This window comes from Drosophila ficusphila, unplaced genomic scaffold, assembly GCF_018152265.1.
Source record: "Drosophila ficusphila isolate 14025-0441.05 unplaced genomic scaffold, ASM1815226v1 contig_791, whole genome shotgun sequence".
Taxonomy (NCBI): Eukaryota; Metazoa; Arthropoda; class Insecta; order Diptera; family Drosophilidae; genus Drosophila; species Drosophila ficusphila.
The window spans coordinates 5,421,711-5,439,780 of record NW_025064737.1 but is presented as its reverse complement, the minus strand read 5'-3'; the positions used below and the strand labels follow the sequence as shown (position 1 = coordinate 5,439,780).

General features: G+C 40.6%; 4 protein-coding genes and 1 long non-coding RNA gene across 5 annotated transcripts; 3 read left to right on the top strand and 2 right to left on the bottom strand.

Moving 5' to 3' along the window:
- The first annotated feature begins 2,845 nt into the window (after positions 1-2,845).
- LOC108093288 (luciferin 4-monooxygenase-like) lies at positions 2,846-5,167 on the top strand. Its single transcript, XM_017193264.2, has 3 exons — positions 2,846-2,989; positions 3,047-3,558; positions 3,878-5,167. Exons 1-3 carry the CDS (start codon positions 2,846-2,848, stop codon positions 4,839-4,841), a joined length of 1,620 nt encoding a protein of 539 aa, XP_017048753.1. The 3' UTR covers positions 4,842-5,167.
- A 2,355-nt stretch (positions 5,168-7,522) lies between these two features.
- LOC108093290 (venom protease) lies at positions 7,523-8,920 on the top strand. Its single transcript, XM_017193266.2, has 2 exons — positions 7,523-7,615; positions 7,670-8,920. Exons 1-2 carry the CDS (start codon positions 7,570-7,572, stop codon positions 8,413-8,415), a joined length of 792 nt encoding a protein of 263 aa, XP_017048755.1. The 5' UTR covers positions 7,523-7,569; the 3' UTR covers positions 8,416-8,920.
- A 3,230-nt stretch (positions 8,921-12,150) lies between these two features.
- On the bottom strand, positions 12,151-12,436 carry LOC122320760. Its single transcript, XR_006245822.1, has 3 exons — positions 12,401-12,436; positions 12,264-12,326; positions 12,151-12,173 (listed from the first exon to the last, which is right to left on the bottom strand). It is a non-coding gene; the product is annotated as an uncharacterized LOC122320760 (long non-coding RNA).
- A 1,722-nt stretch (positions 12,437-14,158) lies between these two features.
- On the top strand, positions 14,159-15,919 carry LOC108093367 (cyclin-dependent kinase 2). The gene is made up of 7 exons (XM_017193388.2): positions 14,159-14,387; positions 14,676-14,871; positions 14,927-15,037; positions 15,095-15,256; positions 15,311-15,508; positions 15,564-15,763; positions 15,844-15,919. The coding sequence occupies exons 1-6, from the start codon at positions 14,260-14,262 to the stop codon at positions 15,711-15,713; spliced, it is 945 nt and encodes a 314-aa protein (XP_017048877.1). The 5' UTR covers positions 14,159-14,259; the 3' UTR covers positions 15,714-15,763; positions 15,844-15,919.
- A 34-nt stretch (positions 15,920-15,953) lies between these two features.
- LOC108093366 lies at positions 15,954-17,753 on the bottom strand. The gene is made up of 2 exons (XM_017193387.2): positions 17,234-17,753; positions 15,954-16,920 (listed from the first exon to the last, which is right to left on the bottom strand). Exons 1-2 carry the CDS (start codon positions 17,353-17,355, stop codon positions 15,954-15,956), a joined length of 1,089 nt encoding a protein of 362 aa, XP_017048876.1. The 5' UTR covers positions 17,356-17,753.
- Between the last annotated feature and the right edge of the window lie 317 nt (positions 17,754-18,070).

Sequence of the window (18,070 nt, the reverse complement as noted above, 5' to 3'; positions counted from 1 at the left end):
TTTTTCTTTTTTTGCTGTACAAACAGGAGTAATCAAGTGCACGCACATCTGCTGTGTTTGGGAGTAAAGTGAAAGTTAAATATTTTTCTGGCCGCCCTCAGGCAACCTTTCCACACCCACAAATACACACACGCACTCCCGTGTCAAAGGAGTCGGCCAACAAGGCGTATACGCAACAAATCAAAAAAAGATAAAAATTACGTATACGCAGGGGTGGCCAGAAGATTGCATTTCTGCGGAATTCATTAATGTGCTATTTTGTTGCAGCTCTTATTCCGGATGAAATTAAAGCTCAACCCGAGGCGAAGGTGACACCAAATGTCACAGGATGCCCAAAGCAAATAGTTGGCTGCAGGAATTTCAAGTGGAGTCCTCGGGTTAGGAAAACACGCCAAAATGTCGCATGTGGGCAACCAGCCGCAAGCTGCGAGGAGTGGGCGTGGTTCATGCGCAGTGGCTGGCCATTTGGCAACTGCCAAAAGTCAAGCTCGGCCGAAAGCGAAGTGAGCCAGGTCCAAAGGACCAGTGAAACGAGGTGGCAAGGAAACGGTCGGATGTGAAACGCCCCAATGTTACGACCATATAGACGGGCTAAATGCTCCCACTTGCATAATGCGCCAAATCTCGTTGTTTATTTCTCGAGCTGGTCGTGAACTTTTTGAAATGGAGATTTACGGCCAAAGTTTAGGAAGCCGTGCCTCCTCCAAAAAGGGTCCTTGGCTCCAAGTCTTGGGAACTCTAATTGGCAACTGGCTGCCATGGACCGATGGTCAGCCAACCATTCAGCCTCTGACGGAAATCACCTGTTGATTTCACTGGCCGTCTGGCAGGGTCGTAATTAAAGAGCAAATGAAGTAAACCCAGGTCGAATCTGGTGAGGACAACTTTTGCCAGCCCCTTCGCAAAAGTTGGAGCTCTAATAAGTGGACAGCACTGAGCAGGGAATAAAACAAATTAATCCACTTTTCCGAAATTTGTCAAAGCCAAAAAAAAATGATGGGAGGGGAAAAGAGGTGAGGCGGTAAAACTTATCTGATTCAATGTGACAGGCCTAGTAAAACGATGACGAGCAAAACTTTGTCCTTGGAAGAGAGGCAGTAAATCAACCATCTGCTGATTTAGTCGCTTTTTATCTGCAAATAATATATAAACTATTATTCTTTACTTTTGTGAAACTTGTTTGAACAATAACGCAAACTACAGCTGAAAAGTATGCAATGAATAATACTCAAATTATAATTCTTCTGAACAGACAAATTTCTTACAAACATTTCAAATTTAAAAACGTAATAGAGAGAAGCCCACAACTTGGCCTTCATCTTAGTCAGATTCTATAAAAGTTAAAATGTAAAATTTAAATTAAATATTTACCACGTCTCATATTTCATATTATTCAATTCCTTTAGTCAATGATACGTAACTTTTAATATGAAATGTTAAATCAGTCAAAAAGAATCAGCAATAAGAACACTTGAACACTTGAAGGGCAGGACTTGAGATTTGTTTATTCAACGCTCAGTCAATAAATAAATTTCGGTCTCCGTCCATTCCATTGTGTCTGGCTTAACCTGAAGTAGCAGTTCCTGTCCATTTTCGCATTAAATTATGCAAGCTGAGAGTAAAGCAGAACGGTAAGCAAATCAGAACGTGATAAACAACAGAGGATAGACTTTGGCAAATATGACATTCTCAAATGGTACACGGAAAACCTTTTATTTTCTCCCATATTGTTTGTTAGTTAGCAAAGCTGTGAATTATTTACAGAAGGTCGAGGCGAATGGGCAAGAGGGGAAAATCGGGTCACTGTCAATGCAAAGCGGAGGAAAAGTTGGCGACAACAAGTTGCCGGGACAAGGATTATTACAAGGATTCAGCGAGAGCGTCGGGCGACAATGTATCCCACACTATGTCCTGGGTCCTCATGCTGACGGCATTCCCATTGTTGGCGCTAATGACACTTTTATAACTTTTTATAGATTTTCCACACATAATGTGAACTCTTGGGCCATTTATATCGGGCGAACAGCGACAACAATACTTTTTGTGCGCCAGCATAATAATATATATAGTATAAACGCCGACGACGTTTATTTCGCCTTTCCTTTCGAAACTTATTTGCGAGAATGTGCGGAAGAAGCTGCCGGATTTGCGGGGTGTGTGCCCGGTGTATCTGGCATCTAGCATCTAGTATCTAGTTCTCAGGAGTGGTTTGCCCCAAGGCGCACACGGCGCGTATACGCAACGTGACGCATACGAAACAGAAGCGAAGCAAACAGGCCGCAATATAATTTCGCAACAAATTTCAAATGCTGGGCATGAACAACTTTTAAACTTAAACCTTCCCACACTCTCACACCCACACACACATTCACGCAAACACACGGGTTTCCCGGTAGTGTGTGCCCCCATGGAAACCGTGATGCGTGGCAAGTTAAATTTATAGGCGGATAAATAGAAGCTGGTACGGGTAAATAAGCAAAATCAAAAGTAATCATGTTGATATTTGAACAACCCTCACCAATTATCCGTGGGTTTTTCAGGAGCGTGTTTTGGGTTGATTTGATTCGCATTAAAGCTGCTCGAGATTTGCCACAGTCCTCTCCCAAATCTTATTCATGACTGATCATTTTTACATTTATATACTGTTTACATTTTATACTCTATACCAGCTACTATCTACAAATAAGTACCGGTTATGCCTAGTTCAAATCTCAAGCTGAAGAAAAACAATGACGCAGCTTTAATTGTTTTGCTATCAGATAGTGAATGCTTGAGGGTATAAATACACCCCACGAAGCATAGGCATATCAGTTGAAATAGAGTAGTTCCCCTGCGAAAAGCAAAAATGTCGTATGAACCTGAGACACACTACAATGTAATCGACAAGATTTGGCGCTCTGAGAAAGAGAAACTTCCATTCAGTGAGGACTTGTCCATTGGAGAAATTATCTTTCAAGAGTTGAAGCTGCATTCAAAGGAGATAGCACAGGTGGGTTTTTAAGTCTCTGCCGGTTATTTACCAAATAACGTTGAACTTTAATTACAGATATCAGACTCGGAGAACACGATTCTTTTGCGGGAAGAGCTGTTGCAGAATGCTATTCGCATTGCAACCTTTATGCGCAACTTGCAACTGACTGAGTCGGATATAGTGGGCATTATAGCCAGGAATACCACCCATCTGTCAGCCGTCGCCTACGCATGTTTATTCAATGGCATCGCTCTTCACTCGCTTAACTCCACGTATTTACCGGAAATAATTGAAAAGTTGTTTCACATTACCAAGCCCCGGATTATCTTTTGCGATGGTGATGAGTTCGAAAAAGTTCGACAGGCCACTGCCAAGTTGGACGTTAAGATAGTGACAATGCGAAATTATCCAGTGGGTGCCCTCACCATTCAGGAGGTTCTGCAGACGCCGCCGGAAAGTGGATTCCGGCCCACTCGCCCGAAACTGGGAACCATCCACCCATTGACCATCCTCAGCACTTCCGGCACCACGGGAACTCCCAAGGCCGTCGTTGTTACCAACAGCCGCGCCGTTCTCAGCGGATTTAGGTAAACACAGTTGAATTTCAAGAAAGAAAGCCAGCTTCGGAGAAAAAAGGCTTATGTACTCCAATTTTTGTTATACCCTTGATGAATTTATAATTACCATCTGCAATGGTTTTAAATTTCAAATCAAGTGTAGTTTTTATGCTCATATGTGCAGAGGATATTATAATTACCATCTGTACGGGCTTAAGAGCATGAATTTATCAGATTTCAAATCAAATGTGTTAGCCATATTACAGAAAACTCATCCCTGCAGATGTTTACTATATTTTTATAATGTATTTGTATATTTGATATTATAAGTATGGTTATTATTTTACAGCAAACTCACCCCCGCAGATGTTCAATACGCAGCCAGTACTTTGGACTGGGCCTCGGGTTTACTAACACTGATTTCATCGGGAGTCTTTAGCACCACGCGCATTGTGTCCGAGGAACCCTTTAATCCCACAGAGGCCCTTCGCATAATCGAGAAGCACCAGGCCACATGGGTTCTCCAGTCCCCTGCGCAAGTGGCAGCGATTGTCAATTGCCCGGAGTTCGAGAATGCCAACCTGCAGAGTCTGCGATACTATTTGTATACCGGAGGACGTTGCACCACGGAAGTGCAAAGGAGGCTCGGCAGAAAGATCGACAGCAAGATGCTGCACTTTGGCTATGGCTTCTCGGAGTTGGGAGCCTTCTGCTGCGTGAACTGGCACTTCGATGACAAACCCAACTCGGTGGGTCGTCTCTGTCCTGGCTATGAGCTGAAGATCATCGACGACGAAGGTGTGAATCTGGGACCCAACCAGCAGGGTGAGGTGTGCATAAAACCGGAGAGCTTTTGGCCCGGATACTACGGAAACCCGGAAGCTACGGAGAAAGTGTACATAAACAACTGGATCCATAGCGGCGATCTGGGATACTGCGATGAAGATGGCTTCCTGTACATCGTTGAGCGAAAGAAGGACATGCTGAAGTACCAGAGCAACAAGTACTATCCTCACGAGTTGGAGGAACTCATCTCCCGAATGCCAGGAGTAGTCGAGGTCTGTGCCTTTGGCATTTGGAACGTGGAAAACGGCGACGAAGCAGCAGCCACAGTAGTTAGGAAGCCAAGTGTCCTGTTTAGCGAACAGGATGTGGTGGACTTTGTAGCTCAGAATGCGAACACCGACTTTCTGAGGTTGCACGCCGGCTGTCTAATAATTGACGATCTGAAGCGAAGTCCCAATGGAAAAACAAACCGAGCAGCCAACAAGGATCATTTTCTCCTTGTGAAAGGCATTCAGATTGCTACTTAGTCGGAACATCCTTTTATAACAATCTAAATCGATTTACTTGTTGCCTACTTCAACATTGTTGATTAACCGTATGATTAATCTTATCTTTTAGTAATAGAATTGAAGGTCTAAGTTTCTGTTTTTTATTCGATTTCTAATTGTTAAGTTTTGACTAACTGACCTTAAACATTGTTGATAGCAAGGTATCTATTTATTTAGGATTGTTATCCGTTAAGTCTGCGAATTATGTCGGTGTATTTTCTGTTTTTTTTTAGAAACATACTCCGTAATAATGGGCCTTAAAATGCCAGACAAACATTGTGCCATACAATAGAAATAAAATTAAATCCAACCACCAATAACTTTGTCTGTCTCAGCTGACCCAGAGATACTCTATTATCGGATGGGTTATAGTCACTTTTTAATCCTCTTACATCACTAACAGTCTATGCAATGTGCCTTTTATTCAGCTAGAGTATCTGGGAATTGAACTTTGAAAAGCTCTGTCTCTGTCTCTGTTTTCGCGCTCTAATCGGCGCACGTGTTTCCAACTGCTAACTTGTGGAAAAGATTATACAGCTCTCCTCTACAAAAGTTCACTGAGAAAAAAGATGAAATGTTTTTCACTTAAGAAAATTTCAAGGGGTATAAAAATTTAATGTTAATTTTATATTAATATATTAATACATTAAAATGAAACAAGAACGGAAGTTTGCTTTGGCGAGTCGAAAATGATATACCCTCGCCGTCATCACAAATGTCAAGCAAAATGCAAAAATTCTAAACAACATTGAAATATTGACTCTTTTTCTATTAATTTTTCCATATAATCACCGTTTGTTTCTATGACAGCTATATGGGCTTGACCGAAATAATACCAGGTGAACAGAATTTATGAGATGGTATTAAAAATAGTAAGATTCAAAATAAAACTTAGTCAAAACTAGCAATTCATTTTTTTTAGTGCACAAGGGTCATTTTAAACAGTGACATACATAGAGACTAACATCAGTTGGCGGCATTTGTAACTGGTTGGCTATTGTTCAAATTACAAGTTGCATTTTTGCCCGCCGTTTGCTCCTCCTTTTGACAATGCCAGGACCTGCTGGCAGTCCTTTTACTGCTCTTGGCACAGTTGCAGTGCCAATATCCTGGCATCATTGTTATTTCTGCAACCCGAACATGCGCCTGCTCGTTAGCTGAAAACTAGTCCCAGCGAACCTGTTTTTCTGTCGCCCAATGTCCTTGTTTTGGCCAGAAACTTTGACATTTGATCGACGCCATTAAAGGAGGGGTAGATTGGGGCAGTTCAGATTAAAGCTGTCCGCCGTCAATTGGTATCATTTGATTGTCTTTTGTCCGTCTTCTTTCCCCAGAGACCGGACAAAATGTCAGCAGTCCGGTTCCGGTTTCTATTCACTCTGTTTTATCGTACTTTTTCCACACCGATTTGCAGTCTAAACTTTCCTTTGGAGGCAAAGTCAAGTTCAAAAATTCCGCCCGGTATCCCATTTTATATAAACCGCAAACAGTTAGCCAACGATGAGTTGGAATTGATTCAATTAATTAACGCTCAATTAGGCACGCTGATTTCGCACTCCGTTGATTGTAAATAAATAAATGCATCTGCACGGCCAATAAATCTTTTATTCATATTGGCGCGAGTTCATAAATTCAGACAAATTGTTCGCACTCTCGGTAATTTATTATTTATTTATTCTGAATAAACTTAATTGGTCTGCAATTTTAATTTTGGCAGTTGGGGCGAGATTTTACTAGGGTAAATGGCAGGGAATTTACTGATTTAAATTGAATTTTTAAGTCGATATGAAAAGTAGGTTCGGATCTCTACAATTTACTATGAAATTATGTAGGGCATAAATTAACAGGAAATTAGCAAGCCACTTTAAGCCGGAGTACTTGGAAATTAAAGGCAAAGAATACAAAAGTTATTGGTTTTAATTAAATATCAAATTTCTGAGAACTAGTAAAATCAACCATGTCGTCAATTTAGATTTTTTTTCGTTTAGTATTCAGAATTGCGTAACGATTAACCTACACAAATGAATAAATTTAATAGAAAGTCATTTATCTTAAATTAGCTACCTAGAATGTATTGTATTAAACATTTTTTTAAACGCTACGGGTAAAGCGTAACATTCGTTTTCAATGAATTGCATTGCAACTATTTGTATTGTTGTTTTTACATATTTAGTTTCCGGTCGTACTTGGTACTAGAATCTCGTCGACTGGATTACTTAATCATTTTTGATTTATAGTAGAGTAAGGGAGAGAGAATAAACTGATCTATTGAAATGAATTCATTTTATTTGATGTGGTCTTTCGATTCTGTAAATTGCACTGATTAAATTGTACTCTTTTGGTGCAAACAACAACAAAAGATACACTTTTGTTTTTATAGACTACTAAATATGATTGACGTAATAAATTTTAATATTTATGAAACATTGTGTTTTTTTAGCGACACTACTAAATTCATAGCAGCACTGTAAATTCTGCTTTCTAGTCCAAAGTTGTTACCCAAGTGTATGTCAAGCAGAAAAAAACTTATGCCGATAAAAAAAACGCCGGCCAGCTTGCTTGTAATATTTATTAATATTTGAGTCTTTAGCAATCACCGCTCAATAACTGGATTGACTGGCCAGCTGGATCTACGTTTGCTATGTTATAAGAGAGGTTATCAACTGATCATATTGATCAGTTCTACTGCAATCTCTATATCGACAACATGTGGGCTTCGACTTTGCTGATTTCCTTGTCGGCATTGACTTTGAGTAAGTGAAACAAATATCTATATGGTACAAGGTTATTTTACGAATAAATTTCAGCCATTCAAGCTGCCTCAGTTAGCCAGGAGTGTGGAAAATTCAATGAGGAGCAGTACAAGAATAACCAAACAATTACAGAACCTAACGAGCATCCGTGGGTCGGAAGGATTGTAAGTAAGGAAAATTCAAAATTGGTCTGCGTTGGCATCCTCATCGATGCCCGACATGTGGTGACAGCTGCTCATTGTGTTAGTCATGACGATGATGGACCCTCTGGTGTTATTTTCGGAGACTCTGATTCCGGGAATACCAATCTTATCGAATCGATCACCGTTCACCCCGATTATTCACTCACAAAACGTGTAAACGATTTGGCCATAATCAAGTTGACAAAGGATGTGGAGTTTACAGACTTCGTTCAACCCATTTGCTTGCCTTCATCAGAGATTCCAAAAATTGGGCCGCCCAATTTCGATTTAATCGCAGCTGGATACGAAGGACCCTCTATAAAACGAATTTCAGAAGGACTCGAAAGATCGGAAAAGCGCTTTAAAGTGCCCTTTACTAGAACTGACAGCAATGAGTGCCACAAACTGCAGCCGCGCTTTTCACCGGAGTTGATTTGCGGTCAAGCCGAAAAGGATCCTCTTTCTGGAAGTGCCCTGGTGGAGGCTACTGGAAATCCCCGCAAATACCATCTTGTTGGAATTGCAGTTGTGGGCTTCGGATCAATTAACCAAGCTTACCATGGCTACCTAAACGTACGATCGTACTTAAATTGGATAAAGCAAGAACTCTCAAAGTAAAGAAGGCATCTTAACTTTTTGATGGTATACATTCATTTAAAAAAGTTATTTCTAACTTTAATTTGCAATTTAAATATTGCAAATCAGGAAATAAATGTTTTTATATACTTATTTCTTTAAAAAATATTTTAGATTTTTTAGTACATACATTTTTTTCTAATTATGTATTGTTTTGTTTGTCATCAATCTGTATTAAAGCCATTTTTATTGCACTTTAGTCGCTCGTTGACTGGATTCTCTAATCTTAAATAAATCGGCGCAAAAATCTATTTGTTGCTCAATGCGTAATTTTATTTTCCGAATAGGCATTTGAACTAAAGCAGAAATTATATTTACTGCGTTCTGTTTAATAAGATGTTTAAGATGTCTTTAGATTTCAAGTGAATCCAAAAGATACCTTAAATTATAAAGTAAATACATCGCTACTGTATTTTTTGTGCATATAAACAATAAATAAGAACCTTAAGTTGATTGACTGTGAAATATAATATGCTTTGTTGACAGAGCTGCGCATTTTTTTCTTATTTCGTTAATATTTGTTATGTTTATAAATTTACGAGTCTTTGGCAAACTCTGCTTAAGTACTGGATTCACTGGCCAATTCGATGTACGGCTGATGTTCTTACAAGAGAGGAAGAAAGCCTGACCATGCCTCAGTTGCACTGACAATTTGGAATTGATAAGATGTGGGCTCCGATTTTGCTGATTTTTCTGGCGGCTGTGGCTTTGAGTGAGAAAAAATATATTTTGTAAGGTTATTTTTTATGAAAACTATTGTATGTACACATATCAGCCATTCAAGCTGCCTCAGTTGGCCAAGTGTGTGGGAAATTCAATGAAGAACAGTTCAACAACAATCAATTAATAACTGAGCCGACGGAGCATCCGTGGATTGGACGCATTGTAAACACGAATAGAAATCCGAATTTGCTCTGCACTGGCGTCCTTGTTGATGCCCAACATGTGGTTACAGCTGGAAGTTGTGTTAGCCTAGACAACCCGTATAATGTTTCTGGTGTAATTTTCGGAGACTCGGATTCTGGAATCATCAATTCTGTCAGGTCGATCAGCATTCACCCTGACTTTTCAGTGGGAAAATTCGAAAATGACCTGGCCATAATCAAGTTAACCAAAGATGTGGAGTTTACGGACTTCGTTCAACCCATAGTTGTTGGATTCGATGGATTGGAAAAGCGGATTAAAATGGCCTTTAGTAAAAGTGAGAGCAACGAGTGCCATAAGCTAGTTTCCCATTTTGCAGAGGATCTTATCTGCGGTTACTCGGAAAGAAGTCTCATTTCCGGATCTGCTATGTTAAAAGTTTTTGGAAGCCCTCGGAAATTCCATCTAATGGGAATTTTGGTGGCCGGCATTAAAACTCAGGAAATAGACTACAACGGATATTTAAACATACGATCTTATCTAAGTTGGATCGAACAGAATATAAAACAATGAAAACCAGATCTAACTTTTTCACTAATACAGTCACAGTAACTAATAAGTTTACAAATTAAAAATTTAAACTCTCAAGGCAATCTGTTCTACTTTTTCTCCTAATATTACCTATTGTTAATAAATAAAAAATATTTTGTGGCACTAACAAAATCCTTTTTTGGTAGAAATCTATTTTAATAGTAAGCGGACGTTCGATCCGCTTCATTGTTTCCAACAAAATGTCTTAAAGCGAGAGAGGCATAATCTTAACGATATAATTATTACTATAAAAAAATTGTACCTACGCCAGAAAATCCCAAAGAGTTCCATCCAATTAAAATTACGTTTTCCAGCTTTGCAACTTAGAAACTAAATTTATCTAAGCACTCCATCCCACTTGGATTGAATCCAACAGAACACCTTAGAGTGAAGAAGTCCCCCAAACTTTTCTCATTAGTTACGAGATTTTTAATTTTTGGCTCCCAAGCTGTGAGTTTTGACAGCTTGATTTATAAATAAAGAAGCACATTCTCGCGCCAAGTTAGTGGTTATCCATTTTGGCCGCGTTTAGTTGCTGTTGCTAATAAATTGAAAACGCTTTTGGGTTATTTGCACAAAGTTGCCGGTTCCTGACCCAAACCCAAATGCATAAATCACGCGAAGCCCCCGGAAAACACAGTTGGGGTCTTTGCCATTGGGATGTCGCCTGCACGGAATTTAATTCCCGCCCACCTTCCGCATCCCTCACCTTTTTGGCCCTGGCAACTTTCGCCATTAGGCAGCCACCCACTTCTCGACCTTCGGAATGAAATCGGTAGTGCTACCGCCTTCTGTTTTCGGGGAAATGCACTTTTTCGACACTTGGCTGGCGCCAAAAACCTTAAGTACATATCAACTCGGAATAATTTATGTTTGCAGCTTGCAGTGGAGCAAGGAGCAACCTTATCGAGTGGCAGCCATGGAATATGGAAATTGGCGAGCAGCTGCAACCATAAATTCATTGAGGCGAAGTGCTCGCAATCGAGGCACTTGGCTGCTGGATTTACACTGCCAATGAATCATGCCTAATTGTCGTCAAAGTATGCATAAGTACTGATCGCAGTAGCCAAAGGACTCGGTGAAATCATCAACAAGCGTAACGCATACGCCCCGTAGCCCGAAATGATTAATGTGCCATAAAATGCTCGCGCCAAAAACATTCACAGCGTTTTCCTAAGCACGCGAATCGCGCACGCAAAACAAACGCAAAAAGCGAATCCAAATTAAAATACACATTTTTATGGCTCCTTTTTATTGCAACACGTAAAACACAAATTGAGACAAGATGGAGTGTAAGCCAATTGCGTGCGGCTGCTACAAGGAATTACAATTTTAAATGCAACGCACATAAAATGCACGGAATGTCTTTTTAAACGATAACGAGCTGCAATTAAGAGGAAATTAACTGAGTGTTTATCCGACTTTGTGGCCGAGCGGAATGCAATATGCTTTCATCCGCATGGCTGGAATTTGTCGCAATCTCTTTGACGTTTCTCGGAAGTAAGTGTTAATGTTTCCCGACCTTGGACATTATTCTGATAACTCTCTCTTTAGAGTCCATCTTGAACAGCAGTTCCAGGGAGTTCGGTGTTGTATAGCCAGTGGTTCAGTGGTTCACAAAGAATAACAGGAGAAGTTCAACTGACTGGTCAAGATCAGGTACACGGGATCCAACGATCGGATGACGTATCCTTGCTTAGGAATACTGGCCCTCTCGCACTTGCTGTTTCTGGAAAAGAAACTATGTCTATAGCTTCTTAGTTGGATATAAAAGATATGGCGGCAACAGAATCTTTATCCACCCAAAACATTATGATGCTAATATCGGGCAGGGCCGGCGGAAGGTGTATACCGGGTGTTGAGCACTCCACACGCCAAATCTTAGCGGGTGTGGAATTCAACACCCCAAAATGCTTGACTTGTAGAAAAAAATTTATTTACATTCATTATTATCAGTTGAATGTATGATTCAAAACTGTTTCTCCGGCCCTGCATATAGAGTATATCGAAGAAAAACGAAGAGAAATCCCGCCTTTACCACGGCCCAATTAAATCAGTTTCTATTTAAATAGATAGATAGTAACTCTTCCAAATACTTCCCAAGTTAAGCATTTTCCAACTTAATGTAAAAACTACTTAAAATTATGAGATTATCATAAATAAATCTTTTCAGATTGGTACTTACTCAGTTAGCTCCTTGATCTGCAATGCAATCTTTCGTCTTCTTGAAGTAAGATAATCACCGCAACCACTTTATTCGCAACATTAACACTTAACACTTTACCCTGAAATTAAATAAGAAAAAAAATAATAATAAATAATTTGTTACAAATAATAATAGTTAGAATTATTTTGTTAGTAAAAAAGGTATTTACCTCTTTGGGTTTTTTATTCACTGCATCTTGAAGTTCACTCCAAGCAGAACGGAATAGTCATCACTGTAATGAAAAGAAGCATTCCAAAATATTAGTTAAATTATTTTATACAAATCGGTTGTTTAAAAAATACATACCCCAATGAGGTGATGCACTGCATCCTGGAGTGGAGTTCAATAGAAGATCACGCCATTCATAATTGATCCTGCAGCCTGTTGTCCAGTCCATTTATGTGGTGTCAGCATACTATATATTTCCGGTAACCGCATTCTTACAACTATTACTATATATATACTACATATATTTATATTATATGTCGCTACTTGTTTACAATTATTAATTGTGTTTGATTTTCATGTACTTCAAGTTCAATATTTGATAAAATTTACCTTTCAAATTTCTTTCATGTTCTTGAAAACTTTCAGATCTTTATCTGTTTCTTTTAGTTTCTTTGTCAAAATATTTATGATTTTTTAAAATATATAACTTAATTATTTATTGTCTAAAGGATGTACTCACTGCGTAATAACTTTGGTGCAGTGCATCCTGATGTCGAACTTCAAGTTACAAGTTGGATGGTGTCACCAATTATTTTCTGCAATCAGCCAAATACACAACCAAAAACCTGAAAAAAAAAAATAAAAAAAATTGAATTAATTAACTGCATTTTTTTTACAAAAGCCACGTCATCACATAATTAAAAAAAACTGCAACTCACCTTTTCAGGTTTGGATGCCCTGCATCCTGGAGTCCACTACATGCAGGAAGGGATCGGGCACCTTTAAGTTCATGCCAAGTCAGGTCATGATGCAGTGCATCCTAGGAGGAGTCGACCCATGGTGCACTGCATCCGGGAGTGGACTCCAGTAGGTGGAGTCGACCCAAGATGCACTGCATCCGGGAGTGGACTCCAGTAGGAGGAGTTGGCCAGATACTCTCTCCCACTCTGGAACCACGTCACTAACACACACGCACACACACACACTTCCAGAGACCGGAAAAAGTTTCTTAGAGAAACTGCCGGTCATCCCGGAGAACTGAGAAATTGCCCAAAATCAAGGGGTATCCCACTACGAATCAGCCAGAACCACTTGGGAATTATAGGTGCGAGAAAACGAAAAAAATAATTAATTATCATTGTCGCTGACGTGGCCATATTAATTTTATTAACATTTAGTTAACATTACATTTACATTGTATTAAATTAACATTATTTTAACATTAAATTAACATTACATTAATATTAAATGGATTTTAATTAACATTTTACATTTAAAATAGTTTTTTTACCTGTTGCATTTTGATTGATTGGTGTTGTTGTTTTATTAAAATTTATACTTACCTATATTATGTCAACAGTGTTTCCCTCATCATGATTTGGAATGATTTTGAAACAAAAGGGGCGGGGGGGGGGTGGTATATTGAAAATTTGTGAGGTCATCACCCCACTCAAAACTGTTTCTCCGGCCCTGATATCGGGCTATTTCACACAACAATTATTAATGAAATACAATTTAATTTTTTAAATATTGCCATAATTTTATGTTGATTTTGTGAATTTAAATAAGGGCAGTCTGTTATAAAAAAAATATACGTAATTACTTATATTCATTCATATCATTGGTCCAAAATTTTTTGTTTTCATAAGAAATTCCAAAATATTACCAAATCTGCTTGTGCAAATTAAAATTAAAGTTTTATTCTTGTAAGTTAAATTAGTTTGTTGCTTGTCATTTTTTGCAGACGTATATTAATTTGTTTATAATTTTAAAAATAACTTATTATCAAACCGTTTCGGCAGCGCTGCCACATCGCATGACAATCGATATCATTGTACCTATCGATGTCTGACAGATATCGATGAATTAGCGCCGCATGCCTGTGACTGGCTTCAGGTAGCATCACTAAAGAAGAAGAATTTCCCTCCAAAAAAGTTGAGTTTATTTTGCCAATAGCGAGCCAAGAACTTTGTTTACCAACTGAGTGAACCAACTCAATGACAAAAATTCTAGACAACTTCCAACGGGCCGAGAAAATCGGCGAGGGTACCTACGGAATAGTTTATAAGGCGCGGAGCAACGCCACCGGGCAGGATGTGGCGCTCAAGAAGATCCGGCTGGAAGGGTGTGTAAACTGAAACAGTATGGGAATCAATACCCTTACACAGAGCATAATACCTGTTTAATGATATAGCCATATTAAGTCAGCCTCCTGGACGTGTCTTTGGCGAGTGTCATTCACCTGCACCCCGCAGCCCGGATTTTGTGGGAGCTGCGCTGTTTATACTCCAAAGTCCGTAGCACCACATGATTCGGCTTCGTGGCGCAGGACAGCATCGGCTGTAGCCATAAAGCCTACCCAATATTGGCTCCATTTATCATTCTTATTAAACACGTTTATCTCTTCGTCCAGCGAAACGGAGGGCGTTCCTTCAACGGCCATTCGAGAGATCTCCCTGCTGAAGAACCTCAAGCACAAAAATGTGGTGCAACTATTTGACGTGGTGATCTCCGGAAACAATCTGTACATGATATTCGAGTACCTGAACATGGATCTAAAAAAGCTGATGGACAAAAAGAAGGATGTTTTTACACCTCAGTTGATTAAGGTATCTGAACTTATACAATTTTGGTTTCTTGTTTACAACTTTGCTATCCTTTCAGAGCTATATGCATCAGATTTTAGATGCTCTTGGCTTTTGCCACACCAACCGAATACTGCACCGGGATCTCAAGCCACAGAACCTTCTCGTGGATACTGCAGGCAAAATTAAAGTGAGACAATAAAATTTCCAATTTGAATATGTGATAATAGCTTATAAACCTTTTTAGCTGGCTGACTTTGGTCTGGCTCGAGCCTTCAATGTGCCCATGAGGGCGTATACCCATGAAGTGGTCACCCTTTGGTACCGAGCTCCAGAGATTTTACTGGGCACCAAGTTCTACTCCACGGGCGTGGACATCTGGAGTCTGGGCTGCATTTTCTGCGAGATGGTAGGGCTTTTAGAAACTGTACAACCACTTTTCCTAAGCTGTTTCAATTCACAGATCATGCGACGCTCCTTGTTTCCCGGAGACAGCGAAATCGACCAGCTTTACAGGATATTCCGCACCTTAAGCACACCCGATGAAACCAAATGGCCGGGAGTAACGCAGCTGCCGGACTTTAAAGCAAAGTTTCCCAGGTGGGAGGCCACCAACATGCCGCAGACCATAACCGAACACGAGGCCCATGAACTTATAATGGTGGGTAAAGTAAAATTGAGTTGGGAGCTGTAATATATAGCTCTGTTTGTTACAGTCCATGCTGTGTTACGATCCCAATCAGCGAATCTCCGCCAAGGACGCTATGCAGCACGCCTACTTCCGCAACGTTCAGCATGTTGACCATGTGGCCCTGCCCGTGGATCCCCTGGCAGGCAGTGCCTCGCGCCTCACGCGGCTCGTCTGATCGTGACCCATAGCCCCAGATCTAGCAAATTACTTGTGATCTTTAGTATAGTAAGTCCAATGTCTACCTCACTATGTTTAGGTCAAATCTAGTGCAATTATATGATTCGGATATCAAATTTCTCTTGCAGCTGCCAGCTCCATTTCATCCATTCCCCACCTAATCCACACCTAACACAAACGATAAATACACGATCATCATCCATACGTAAAGAGTTTATTCAAGATAGTTTAGGAAGAATCACCAGGCGTCCAACCGAAAGACGCGTCGCTGTTGATTGCGCGGCGAGACTTGGGCGTCGGAATCATGGGCTCCTGCTCCATCGCTCGCCAACATCTGCCGCCGGCGGGTGTGGCGATCATCGCGCATGTACGTGCCCAGAGTATTGCGCATGCTCTCGGAGAGCGACGAGTTGGGTTCGATATCAGCGTCGTCTTCTTCATCGTCAGCCGGTGCATTGCTCGGCGCGTTGCTCTCAGTTTCGTCGTCCGTTTGTTCGTTCTCATTGAACTTCTCCGGCTTGCTTACTTCAACCAACTTCGCAGGCACTTGGCTCTTGATCGAAGACAAGGGCAGAGGGCGCAGCAAAGCCACCTTCCTTGAACTGAGTCTCCTCACCACTGGTGCCTCCTCCTCCGGCTCGCTTTCTACTTCCTCTTGCTCATTCTGCTGGGCATTGAAGTTGTAGAAATTAGCTTGGAAATCCTGCGGGCTGAAGCGCTGTACCCCATAGTAGCTGCCGGAATGGGTGTCGTAGAAGAACATAGGTTGTGCGTGTGGCGGCGGAGGAGGTGGCACAAAGTAGGGATCATAAGGTGCGTAGGCATCGTCGTTCTCCTCCGATTCGTAGGCGGGTCGTCGTTTCTGCTGCTTGCGACGCTTTCGCTTCCGTTTGTTGGAATTCGGCGAAGCCACTGGATTCGGTTCATCGAGCTGTTGCTCTTGCTCATCGTATGACTGCAGGTATACGGGCGAACTCTCAATTATGTTGGAACTGCCGTCGTTGAAGAAATTGGCCAGTGGATTGGTCAGATTGCGAAAACTGAAGGAGGGCTGAACACTGCGAACGAAGCTATTCCAATAGCGGATGAATGGACGCTCGGTGGTGGTTGTAGGAGCTGCCTTGCCCAGACTGTTTACATAACGCCTCCTGTAACCACCTCGAGCACTCGGCAGCAGGACATATTCAATAGGATAGTTTCTGGAACTGAAATGAGGATAAATACTTTACTTAGAAAATGAGAAATTGGAAATTAAATGAAAATCAGGAGTAACAGGATTCATATTTTATGGTATTTTTACGTTTAGTTTTGACACCGTTTTAAAGTTAATTTATTCTTATACAAAAGTTTACTTTAAGTTGACATTTATTTTACTATAACCTTTCAGTCGAATAAAGAAAAAATAAATTCCGTTAAAATGTAACTTTAAGTATAAATCCCGTTTAGATATTTCATAGTAGAATCACAGTCACAATTCATCCGAATCCTTTTCGCCTCCAATGCGCAACGTTTCCTCACCCAATCTTAGCCTGCTTTTGTGGCCAGCGTTGCTCGGCTTCTAGAGCGGATATCCTTATGGCTTGTGCAGGATAACCCAATGCCACAAACAGCAAAAAGGCCGTAAAAAATAGCCACTGCATAGCTGGATATTATGGTGTCCTTTGGTTATCAATATATTTCGAATGCGTCCGAAGCCGTTCCCGGTTGAATGGAAACTAAATCTTATCCGATTCGCGACCTTAGTTGTCAACAGTTGTCACTGCCTTTGTTTTGTCGCCCGGCGCATCTCATTAGAATAGTTTTTATTGAACCAGCGAACGGTTGGCCAAACTCTTAGCCAAATTGATTTGTAATGGCATTGTCCCAAGCCCAAATGCAAATCCAAAGGTGGCCGTGTTGGTGGCACTAACTCAATCCGGCACTAAAGCAACTAACCCAATTCGGATTCGGAGACCATCTTCATTTAGCTCTCCCGCGGGGCTCGTTGGCAGCTGCCAATCTCGCCCATACATATGCAAATGGGTTTTTATGGATTACACAATTAATACACCATTCAGTGCTGTTGGCTACGGCTGAGAAACTTGTTTGCTTGTGGGTTCTAATTTCGAAAATATGCAAAGCTGTCTGGGATGAGTCGTCGGTTTGCGAAATGCTTTCTCCTGACGTATTTGTGTTTATGTGGGCTTCTCCTTATCAAGATTTTACGATGTGCCTTGGCATATGGAGTATTAATGGGTGCATTTTCTCGGCAGCTTCGAGTCTTAATGCCATAATAACAAAGCTGAATGCGATGTTTGCTCTAAATGGACACATTAGATGGATTTGCTTCGCCAATTTGGCAATCTTTATTGCAAA

Coding starts and splice junctions, on each gene's coding strand:
- LOC108093367 (XM_017193388.2), top strand. CDS start 14,260: ATGACAAAAATTCTAGACAACTTCCAACGGGCCGAGAAAATCGGCGAG. Junction 14,388..14,675: donor AAGAAGATCCGGCTGGAAGG/GTGTGTAAACTG, acceptor CTCTTCGTCCAG/CGAAACGGAGGGCGTTCCTT. Junction 14,872..14,926: donor TTACACCTCAGTTGATTAAG/GTATCTGAACTT, acceptor CTATCCTTTCAG/AGCTATATGCATCAGATTTT.
- LOC108093366 (XM_017193387.2), bottom strand. CDS start 17,355: ATGCAGTGGCTATTTTTTACGGCCTTTTTGCTGTTTGTGGCATTGGGT. Junction 16,921..17,233: donor CAAAAGCAGGCTAAGATTGG/GTGAGGAAACGT, acceptor TCCTCATTTCAG/TTCCAGAAACTATCCTATTG.
- LOC108093288 (XM_017193264.2), top strand. CDS start 2,846: ATGTCGTATGAACCTGAGACACACTACAATGTAATCGACAAGATTTGG. Junction 2,990..3,046: donor ATTCAAAGGAGATAGCACAG/GTGGGTTTTTAA, acceptor CTTTAATTACAG/ATATCAGACTCGGAGAACAC. Junction 3,559..3,877: donor GCCGTTCTCAGCGGATTTAG/GTAAACACAGTT, acceptor ATTATTTTACAG/CAAACTCACCCCCGCAGATG.
- LOC108093290 (XM_017193266.2), top strand. CDS start 7,570: ATGTGGGCTTCGACTTTGCTGATTTCCTTGTCGGCATTGACTTTGA. Junction 7,616..7,669: donor CTTGTCGGCATTGACTTTGA/GTAAGTGAAACA, acceptor AATAAATTTCAG/CCATTCAAGCTGCCTCAGTT.